General features: G+C 47.1%; 1 protein-coding gene across 1 annotated transcript; it reads left to right on the forward strand.

Annotated features, from left to right (window-relative positions):
• The first annotated feature begins 1193 nt into the window (after positions 1-1193).
• DNAJC25 (DnaJ heat shock protein family (Hsp40) member C25) lies at positions 1194-10239 on the forward strand. Its single transcript, XM_019517048.1, has 4 exons — positions 1194-1471; positions 5391-5543; positions 7932-8402; positions 9367-10239. Exons 1-4 carry the CDS (start codon positions 1220-1222, stop codon positions 9487-9489), a joined length of 999 nt encoding a protein of 332 aa, XP_019372593.1. The 5' UTR covers positions 1194-1219; the 3' UTR covers positions 9490-10239.
• Positions 10240-11369: the final 1130 nt, after the last annotated feature.

The following is an 11369-nucleotide window of genomic DNA, read 5'->3' on the forward strand; positions in this document are numbered from 1 at the left end:
CTAGTCTGAGAGACCAGAAGTTGCTTGTGTGTGTAGTGTGCAATGCAGATGTTGTAAAGGGTCCGGGTGGACAGCTGGCTTTTGTACAGGTGTGTGGGCTGCGTGGATGCAGTTTTTGTAACAGGTTAAGGCTTTTTTTGTGTAGTGATACTCAGAGTGTAGATATAGATAACCTTATATATATATAGACATATATTTTTACCAAAAAAAAAAATCTTTCTGCTCAGATCAAGCGTACTGTAGTCCTATGCTTGCCTGGCAAGGGAAACACCATGACCACTGAGCGAGTCTTCCTAGTTGCATCTGGGGACGACCGCTCTCCTGGCACAAGGACCGTACCTGCTAAGGTAATGTACAATAAATAAACCTCCCACTTAACTGCTGGAGTGGGAAGGGTCTTGGCTTTATGCCCACTTTATAGAAAGGGGACACTCCTCCCTGGCTTGCTCCGGCTGGGGACAAGCAAAACTTGGGGGCATCCGCATCCCAAGTCTCCAGCAAGTAGGATGCCTGCCAAAGGATTTGGAAATATCTGAAGCCCCAGATAGGCGTGGAGGATGTTTGCCTGTAGTAGGGCCACTTGTGGTTCTGGACTGACTCATGGATTTGGAATTTGTTTTGGCTAATTTGACTTGGAATATGGAAAATTTAAATTTAAAAAAATTCTGTATTTATTCTCTATATTTCATTCATGTATTTATTTCTTCATTTCGAGGCAAGCAGTCATAAGAAAGTGCTAACAGCAAACCCAGAAGTCAGTTCAGACTCCCTGAGAGTGACTTGGGTTTTGCATGAGTGAGCTGCCTCAAAAACGATCAGACACTTCGACCACTTCTACTGATCTTACCTGTCACAAGGGCTGACGTCACCCCGCAGCAGCACGGGCCTGCCCCACCCCCTTATGACGCGCCTTTCTTTGGCTCCGTCCCTCCTCAGGTCGCCCCGCCCACCGCTGTCGTTCATTCTTCTGGCCTCGCCCCTCTCCCCTACACCCCGCCCCTCACAACGCGTTCCTCTCCCCGCTCTCCTCCGCCCTTTGGCTCCGCCCCCTCGTCCACTCCTGTGCCCGTGCGCCGCGCCTCCAACGCCTCTTGGCCCCGCCCCCGGCTTGGCCGTTTCCGCCCTTCAGCTGCAGCCACGTCTCGCAGCTTGGGCCCTGCCCTGCGCTGGCGGCGGCGCATGCGCACGGGGCGGCGGCGCATGGCTGCAGGCGGGCGCCATGGCGGCGTATGCCGCGCGGGTCCTGGCGCTGCTGCTGGCCGTGGCGCTGGTGGAGGGCCTGTACTGCGGGCTGCACGTGTGCTACGATGTGCTGGGCGTGAGCCGCGAGGCTAGCAAGGCGGAGATCGCGCGCGCCTACAGGCAGCTGGCCCGGCGCTACCACCCCGACCGCCAGCACGGCAATGCCCAGGACCCGGACACGGCGCATGAGACCTTCCTGCTCATCGCCACAGCCTACGAGACCCTCAAGGTGAGCGAGCGGGACCGCCGCCCCGGCCGCAGCCGCCCCGGTAAGAGACACCGACGGGACGCGGGGCGCGCGGGGCGGGGCGAAGCGAGGCAAGGCGGCGCCGGCGCTTCCGTCTTGGGGGTCGTGTGTGGGTCCCCCCCGCCGGGGTGGCTCCGTCCGCGGGGGGGGCACGTGTTCCCCCCCGCCTGCTGAAGTGGTTCCATCGTGGGGGGCCATATGTGACCCCCTCGCCTGTGGAGGTGGTTCTGTCGGAGTGGGGGGGGGTGAGTTTCTACGTGGGGGGGGTAGGGCAGGACACAGGCCGTGGCTGGGCCCCTCCCATCCCACAGTCCTGGTGGTGGGGGGAGCCCAGTGCCTTGCTGGGGGGGTGTGGGCATGGGGAGCAGGCAGGGCTGGAGGGGGCAAGTAAGGATGGAGCTGGGTGGGCACTGGTGCTTTGGAGCTGCCACTGGAAGTCTGCAGGCAGTGCTGGCCTGCTGTGGCCTGCAGAAAAGGACCAGGGGCGTGGCCACAGGTTGAGCATGTGTGGCTGGGTAGTAGTCTGTGGTGTCCTAGCAGCGCTTGGAGCGCTGCAGGCAAGTTGCGGGAGGCATTTCTGCTAACCTGTTCACCTGGTGTGCTGGGTCTGGGTTTGGGTCCCGCACTCAGGGGAAGGCTGGAGAAATTGGACAGAGTGGAGCTGTGAGTAACCGTGTAGAAAATGTGATCTCTAAGGCAAGGTTGGCAGAGCTGGCGTTATTTAGAGTCAAGAAAGAAAATCTGGAAGAATGTGATAATGGTTGTCAAATGGGAGGCAAGTGATGCATTTCTCTCTGCATCTGCTGGGACAGGGCAAGAAGTTACAAATATACCTTTTGAGGTTCCTTCTAACCCCATTTTCCCACAGGTCTGTGAGTAAATGACCATCTTGGACTTCCAAGAGTCACTGAGGCTGGCAGTTATAAAAGAAGCCCCTAGAAGCACAGCCCCAAGCATCCTTTCTTCTTCCTTTGCAAGGCTTTCTCCTCACTGTAGAGGAAGGAGGTAGATTATTACGAGGCAGACCATCACTATCGCTCTAGTATAGGGTGGGCAAAATACAGCCTGCGGAGCAATTTTTTTTTTTTTTGCCTGGCCCAGGTGAGGGGCCATGGTGCGTACACAGCAGGGCCAGGGCAGCATGGCAGCTGAACTCTTTATTTCCTTGCAGTGGTGGCTCCTTCAGGCTGCCCCTGCCAGACCCAGTCCCACTGCCTGGGTGCTTTGGCCCATCCATTCCACACGTGCTGCCAGGGTGGGACCCACATGGAGAGTATGCAGCTGGGTGGCTGGCATGAGGCCATGGGCCAATGGGGAGTGGCATCCGGGAGCATGACAGGTGAGCAGGGCTGGGGAGACCCTTGGATCTTGGGCAGTGACAGTGCAGGGCTGTGCTGGGCGTGGGTTCTGTGGATAGGGGTGTATAAGGAGCAGATTGCAGCTCTGGCACAGCCCTGGACGCAGCTTCTTGCCCAGCTGTGTGCCCTGCCTGTGCAGCTTCTGTCTGGTCTCCATGGAGGCCCCAGGATTATGGGGTGGTGATAGAGTGGGGCCGGGGCCCAGGACAGAGCGGCTGTACACTCCTTGCATGCCCCTGCCTGTGGAACCCATTTTGGTCACAGGGGTGTGAGGGAAGTGGATCGTAGCTCTGCCTTGGGCCCTGACCCCATGCTGTCACCACCCCACTTCCCTGCCCTCTTACCTGAGCCCTGCCTGCCTGTCCCACTCCCAAACACTGCTCCCTACCCACGGCTCCATCCTACATAGGGAGTTTTGGTGAATTGTTGTGTTGGGGCAAGGCGCGATGGGTGTGCTGACCTGGCCTGCAACTGCATGGGGCCAAGTCCTGTCCACTTGTGCTAGGGCACCTGTGCCAGGCTACCACCAGCGCTGGCCAGGATGTGCAGCTCGTCCAGGGGGCTGTTCCTGGTGCATCTGGGTGCTACTCTGTGGTCCCTGCCTCTAATGACAACTCCTGCTCCTGAGCTTGGCTTTGCCAAGCCATGCTGCTCTAAGTGAGCAGCTTCAGCTGGGCAGTTCTTGCCCCAGCATGCAGGGCTCCAGTTCCAAGCCACCTTCCTGGAGCTGGAGCCCTGCATGCCTGGACAGGAGCCATCCGGGTAAAGCTGCTCACCCAGAAAGGCTTGATGTGGCAGTGGCAAGATCAGGAGCAGAGCAGCACCCAACCAGGCTGTGGGCACCAGAAGGCTGCCCCAGTGCAAATTAGTGGAGCTCAGCCCCATGCAGAGTGCTGTGGGGGCACTGCAGACCTCAGTGCCCAGGTGAACTCTGCTGCATGTGCCCCCAGGCAGCCCCCTACCTACACACATGCGCACACTCCTCTTTCCCCCCGCACATAGTCCCCCCACCGGAGGCCAGGGGCACGTAGGGAGTAGGCACAACCCAGTCCTGTGATTCCAGCCTTGCCTGTCCCTCCCATTCCTGAACACTGCTCCATGACCACCCACAGACCCATAGGGAGTTTTGGTGAGTTGCTGGTGGAGTGCTGACCTGGCCCATGACAGCTTATCAAAACTCCCCATATGGCCCTTGGGCCGCAATAATTGGCCACCTCTGCTTTAGAGTATTTTTTTTTGCATTTGTTGGTCCTGTGCTATGATACTTAATTCTTTATTTCATTAAATTAAAGAAAAATGAAAATTTTATTTTTTTCAGCTTAGTTAGCTGTAATACTTTTAATAGCTTGTCCTCTAATTAATTGTTCTAATAGGTCAGTTTTCTTCAAATTTTTAAATCTTCCTTTTTAGAAAGAAACATTAACTAAAATAAATCTCAGCCCAAAGAGTTCCAAAATCTGGGAGGAGAAGGGGGAGGGAGGATGGGGTGGGACTCCCAAACCTTGTAAATAGGAGAGGAAAATGGAAGTATCTTTTTTAGCTGTCATGAAAACTGAACTTTGTCAAGAATAAATGCAGGGAATTTTGACACTGCAGACTTTTCGGTAGGGTATCCAAGTAAGCAAGCATGAACTGAACAATTTATCTGTGAAGCCTGTTCTAGTAAGTAATTCAACCAAGAACCTTTTTGTTTTTGAGCAGCAGAAGGTAGCTTAATCCTTTTGGAAGTGGTCTGTTTTCCCACTGAAGTCATGCAGCTCAAGGCTTGTCAGCAGCTTGTATGATGCACAATAGTCTTCTCCATGCTTTTAGAGGGTTTCCTCCTCCCATTATTATCCACAGCCAGTTCTGCTTGGCTTTCAAAGCTAGATAAAACTGACCACATTCAGATTAGTTTCCATGGTTTTGCAAATACTAAAAGACTGCCTTTCAGTTAACTTCAGAAAACTCCCACCATTTATTCATCCCCAGATAGATATTCAGTGTGTTTTTAAATCAGTACATTAATTTAATAATGTTTACTTGAAAAGTTTTTAAGGTGGCCAGGTAGAAAATTAAGGAAGAACTCTTGCCAAAGGAAGAATTAAGTATTTAAAGGGCATATAATCTCCCTGTATGTTATTTTGGAATCCCCATCTCCTGTTGTGAAGAAAGTGAATATTTTCTAGACTCCACATTTAGTGCACACCTCAGGGGACACTCAATTTAAGAAGAGTTCTTCTGTTTTAACACTATTGTTTTAGGTAGCATTCTAGATAGTTGGACTGGGGGCTGGGAAAATTCTAGCAAAATATCTCTTTGATTTATTTGTGGTAATTAGGGTGGTGTGGGGCTCAATATACCGTAATAAGGTCCCACTGGACTCTGCAAAAATGTTACGACCATATTGTCATGTTATACCACTCATTGCTGAGAGTAGTATAACAGTACTGTGGGTGTGAATTTGGTAAACTAATTGGCTACAGGACTGTTTTCTGAAATGGTCTAGGTAACAGTGACTAAATCTGAAAGGATCTGAACCTTAAAAAGTTGTTATTCTGCAGGATGAAGAAACACGTAAGGATTATGACTACATGTTGGATCACCCTGAAGAGTATTACCGCCATTATTATCATTACTATAGCAGGAGGCTGGCACCTAAAGTGGACGTCAGAATAGTAATTCTGCTTACAGTATGTGCTATCTCTGTGTTTCAGGTAAAATACATTTATACTTCCCCTTGGATTTCTAAACTAAAAGATGCTGCTTCCTGTTTTTACTTCCCTTACTGCCACTGTTGCTTTGTGCAGTTAAGTGAAAAACCACAAGAATAGATGGCTTCATTATTTCTCCTTGGGATAAGTGCTGTCTGCTATCTTTACTGAATATCTGTTCAACAGATTAGATCTTGGAGTTGAGTAATTCTGTCTCTTGGACCCCAGCCTATACAGATAATGGAAGCAACCTCCTTATTTTTTAGTACTATATAGTTAACATGTAACATCTTGCACTGTTAGAAATAATCAAATTTTATGGTTCATGAAATGAAGGGCTAAATGCTTTAGAGTCTGTCCCAGGCATGGGAACTAGATTATTAGGCAAAGTGAGATTGAACCAGTTAAAAAGAATTTTGTTTATTTGAAACAATGATCTTAATGACTGACTATATTTCAGACAACTGTAATTATTGCTGAACTGTTGTTTAAATGCGTGTGTGGGGGGGGGCGGTGATTATGGAAGTCCTAAAGGTTTATATACTAGGGGTGCACTAATATTTTTTGGGTCGATACCAATGGCTGGTTATTAATGAGCCATATCAGCTGATCCAATTGCTGATATGCAGCCTGGCAACTTGAAGAACAGCCTCCCGCTGGTAAGTCTGGGGGCGGGGGGAGCAGATTGGGACCTATGTGGTGAGGGAGGGAGTGGGGCAGGGGTAGGGATAGGCACTGCCCAGGTGGGATGCGAGATGGAGTTGCAAGCAGCCCTTCTGGGATTTGGGGGGGAGGGGGTGTCCTGCACCCTGTCCCAGCTGTGCAGTGTCTACCCCAGCCCCACTCCCTCCCTTACTGTGGGGGGCCTTGATCTGCCCCCTTCCACCCTTTCCCACCCCTCCTCCCCCCTCTTCTCCCAACAGATTTATCATCTGGAAACTACTGTCTAAGCTGCCATGCTGGCAGTGTGCTTTCTGTGACTATGTGCATGCACATGGCATTTTTTGGCAATGCTATTGGATACATCAGCCAAAAAAAGCCGATTGCCAACAATGTCAGTTTTTATTGGTGCCAATATGATATGAACCAATGTATCGGTGCACCTCTATTAAATACTGCCCTGCATCCTGCTTCTCATCACTGAGGCATCCCACGTTATTTTTGTGAACTGAGTGGCACCCAATTTCAAAAATTAATGTATGGATTACAGTGTTTACCTCCTTGCAAAGGGGCCTGGTATTGGGAATAGGGGATTGTCCAGATGGGCCTGGGTCTGTACTTATCTGCTTAATTTTACTGCTTATCTTCTGGCACCCTGGTTGAGAATCACTGGTCTGTATGTGGAAGGAATGATCTGAATATACCATAATAAGGTTTCATTGGACTCTTCTATGACCCTGTTGCTTATGGCAGTGTATAATCAAAGAAGCACTGTGTGCTAGTAAAACTGGTGTATAGGTTGAGTTTTTTTCTTTATTTCTTGGGGTAGAAGAGAAGCATTTTCTTAACTATTGTAGTATTTTTGTAGCAAGATATGATACTGGTGTATAGAACTGATACTCAATTGGGGCTATGCAAGATCCTTTGAAGGGTGTCCTGAAGTATGAGGAGATAAGCAGGTAGTCACAGGCTCGGGCTTGTCCCTGCCTGGCTGCTCCCCTTCCCCCATTACCTAGCCCCTCCCACTCTGTTGCTGGCAGTTGCTGCTACTGTAAACCATGGGATAAGGCTTCAATTTGAAAGTAATTTCATGTAACACACAATTTTAATCCAACGTTGTCTTAGTGGTAAACTAGCTCTCCATTTTTTTCACTGGAAAAAGTAAAGTGAAATACATTTTTGCATACACTATGAAACGTATTCCTTAAAAGTGAGCCTACGACTGAACCCCAAGAAGCACAGTACAGAGCACTTCTGTCTTAGGAGTGCTAACACATTGTGGTACTTTACTTCCCATCTGGTGACTGACTGGCCAACAGAAGTTTGTCTCCATTTTCCTTGAAAATAAGGGACTCTTTGAGTCTTTAAGTCCTGCAGCAGAGTCTCATTTAGCAATTTGGAAACACTTTGTTCAGTCCCCATATATGACCCTTCCAGGGCTGGCATGGTGTTTTATTTCCTTTAACCATAATAAGTTACCTCACCTCTAATCTTGTTTTCTTAGCAGTAAAATGGGGTTACTATCTACCTTGCCTGTTTGGATAAACAGATATTTCCATAGCACTTAGATTATAAAGTATAAAATGTAATCTGTTTTCAGTTTTTAGCATTGGTGGTATTTAACTGGTAGCTTAATGTCCAGGAGGCAATGAGCTTTGTTTTTTCCTGTGCTTTCTTTGTTGAAGTTACAAATGGAAATAAGAATCTGTTACTTTTCTTCTTATATTCTAGTTCTTCAGCTGGTGGAGTAGCTACAATGAGGCTATCAACTATTTAGCCACAGTGCCAAAATATCGCATCCAAGCTACTGAGATTGCAAGGCAACAAGGCCTACTCAACAGAGCTAAGGAAAAGGGCAAAAATAGGCGGTCTAAAGAAGAAACTCGCAAGGAAGAGGAGGACATCATCAAAAACATCATAAAAAATAAAATAGATATAAAAGGCGGCTACCAAAAACCTAAAGTATACAACATTCTCCTATTCCAAATCCTCTTGGCTCCTTTTTACGTGTGCAAATATGTAATCTGGTATTGCTGGTGGATTTATTGTTTCAATATTAAAGGTCAAGAATATGGAGAGGAAGAAAAACTATACATAATACGTAGATACATGAAAATGTCCCAGTCTCAGTTTGACAGTTTAGAAGATGAGCAGAAAAAGACTTTTCTTGAACGGCACCTGTGGATGAGAGAGAACTATGAGGCGAGTAGTTTTGACATGTTGTGATGATAACAAATGCAAAAGAGAGAACTTTCTTAAATGCAAAACTACAATTTCCTACCATGGTGTTTGTATGTAAAAGTCACTTCGGTACTAGACGTTGCAGCTTAAACTGGAGACTGCTGGCAGTGGATGGAAATCCTGTATCCAAAAAGCAGTTTTGCCATCCTGTGGTATACTTAAATACAATAGTAGGGTGGTGGGGCTAGCTAGATCTAGTACACCAGTGAGAAGTGCCCTTGAAAAAGACCTGATAAATCCGCCACAGTAATTAATTATGTTTATCCAGATCAGTTGAAGTTCCTGTTTTGCAGCAGTCTATCACTTCAGCCATTCTCTTCACTGGTCCAGGATATGACTTCCTTATTGCTGTATGGCACTATTAATATGTTGTTTGTTTAATGCTATGTATGCTGATGGAATTAAGTGTTGCCACAAGGAAACTGGCCTGTTTAGGTCCAGGTAGAACACGAACACGTGCTGGAAACTGAACAGCAAAAAACAGACTTGGAAGGGTGGGGAAGTTTGTTAATAGAAGAGTTAGCCATGTGGCATAAAAAAAAAAAAGCCATATGGAGTGGCTTTTTTCACAGTGATACCAAAGAAAAGCTTGCAGTTGAGATCCAAAAGTTTCTCTTAGATCTTTGAAACTGGCATGTGCAGCGATATATCAGTTGAATATCAGATTGGCATCGATATTAAAAATATTAACATTGGCAATTGGCGGCTTTTGGCTGATAATGTCACCAATAAATGCCACGTGCATGCATGCAACCATGGCATGCTCACAGCCAGGAACGCAGCCTGGAGTCCTTTTTAATATTAACAATAGTCTATAAACTGTTTGACTAATGGATAGAGTAGTCATTAGTTCACCTTAAGGGCCTATGTTTTCTTGGGCTTTAAAGTTGTTGGGTTTGTTTTTTAAATCTCTTTCCCTTTCCAGGTCTACAAACAAGAGCAAGAGGAAGAACTAAAAAAGAAGATGGCCATGGACCCACGATGGAAGAGATATCGGAGGTGGATGAGGAATGAAGGACCTGGAAGATTAACGTTTATTGATGAGTGAAGGCTGCTAACCAATACATGCAATGTTGAAGCTGACTTGCAAGACTTTCATAACTACATTTTCAGAGTTTGATCTGCTCTGCCTCAGCAGTGATCTAAAACTCAGGAATATTTCATCAGGCAGAAAAGTAGTACAGGTTTACCATTTTTATAAATAAAAACAAATCAATTGCACAGAACTAGTTCAGTGTATATATCCCACTTTTTCTTTAGCAACTTTCACATTAATCACCAGCCCAACCAGACCCTATGCCCTCAAAATATCTTCCATGAAGTCGCCTTTGTTGTGTTTTTATTGTTTGGTTCCCACTTATAAAATCACAAGGCTTTGCATTTGGTCCATAGGGATGTGTAAATGCTAACATAAATGCTGTGAAGAAGGATAATTTTTAATTTAACTCTCCTTCTCAGTCCAAAAGCTTCCCAAATGAATAATCTTGCCTAATAACATTTTTGAGGCAGTTAGCCCAACGGCCTTACACTTGAGTGTTACTGTACTTTGTCCAGTTGGGAATGTGGACTTCTTCAGTCATTCTGATAAGTAGTGCATAACTGTTCCTCAGTGTTAAACTAATGGGCCTTATTTTTTCTTTGTTCTACAGAGTGAGTGATGCATTAAGATGATTATATTAGAATCTGATGTTTGGTTTTTAATCTTTGTAAAATGAACTGCACTACTTGTTTGGAACAGGTGTACTGGTGAATATGTTGTTGCTATTAAGGCTATAAACAGATATCACCTTTGTCCCAGGAGAAGGTATTTTGTCCTATATCAAAGTGTGCACTTCCAAATATACAAGTCCACTATCCTGGGTTAACTCCCACCAAAGTAAGTGGCATAAAATTCTGTCTGCCTCACTTTCTCCCAGCACATTGTGGAGAGTGTCTGTATGGTTATCCTCAGACAAACTGACCGCATGGTTCTCCATGCATCCCACAATGATTTCCATTTGGAGAGGTGGAGAACCAGGAGCCACTTGTTCCAGCCACCATAATCAAGTAGTCTTCTAAAAGATTACTGCATAAATGTCAGCCTTCAGGCGCAAATGCCATGGGCAGCAGATACTCAAAGTCTTAAGGCAGCAGTCCCTGAGGACCTATGACATCAGCTGTTTCTGGAGTGCCCAGAGCATTATGCACCTGCAGCGAGGGGTTGTCCTGCATCCTCTCACTGAATGACACAGCTTTGTGATGGCCCTAATTTCCCAGACTCAGACAGTGACTTGGATTCGCTGTGGCTGTGGGTTTTTACTGAGTCACACCCAGAAGACTACCATGATGCTGAGCCAGGCCAGGGACTCCATCTCTGTACAACCACAGTGTAGATATAGAGCTGAAGTGACTGGCCCCGGTCTTCTGCTTGTCACCAGGCTGCCAAAATGGGCTCTCAGCCCACCCATGCCTGTTCAAACTTTCCTGGCATAGTTCCTTTTCTCCCAGCCCCAGGGACCTTGCCAGTGACAAGGAACACACACAAGCTGGACCTTGCCTATATGCAAGTTTGCTCATGCCAAGGTGGGAAGCCCAGACTCTTGCCTTTGTTTACTGCTGCACGGTGGCTGGTCACCATGGGTGGTGAGTGTGAGGGATTGGGCAAGGGTTCAAAAAAGGAACTAGACTTCATTCCTGGGAAGGGGGTGGGGGGCCATTCTGGTGTGTGTGTGCGCAAAGCACCTCAGTTTAACTGGGCAATTAAGTACTGTCATTGTTTTATGGAGGCATGTCCATGATGTAGAGAGCTTTGCTTTTGTGTGCTGTGCATTACCTCTCCTTTTACCTTCAGTTGAGGAGCAGATATGGTAATAGCCCAATTGACACTTTTGGCATCCTTGGTGTCCTAAACGAAGTGCCCCCTTTTCAACATCAATTGAGTATTTATGG

The sequence above is a fragment of the Gavialis gangeticus genome, unplaced genomic scaffold, assembly GCF_001723915.1.
Source record: "Gavialis gangeticus isolate Ggan-Ray unplaced genomic scaffold, GavGan_comp1, whole genome shotgun sequence".
Classification (NCBI taxonomy): Eukaryota; Metazoa; Chordata; order Crocodylia; family Gavialidae; genus Gavialis; species Gavialis gangeticus.

Excerpts from the sequence above, each read along its gene's own strand:
- DNAJC25 (XM_019517048.1), top strand. The coding sequence starts at position 1,220 with ATGGCGGCGTATGCCGCGCGGGTCCTGGCGCTGCTGCTGGCCGTGGCG. Across the intron at positions 5,544-7,931 it reads GTGCTATCTCTGTGTTTCAG|TTCTTCAGCTGGTGGAGTAG; the intron begins GTAAAATACATT and ends CTTATATTCTAG. Across the intron at positions 8,403-9,366 it reads GGATGAGAGAGAACTATGAG|GTCTACAAACAAGAGCAAGA; the intron begins GCGAGTAGTTTT and ends TTCCCTTTCCAG.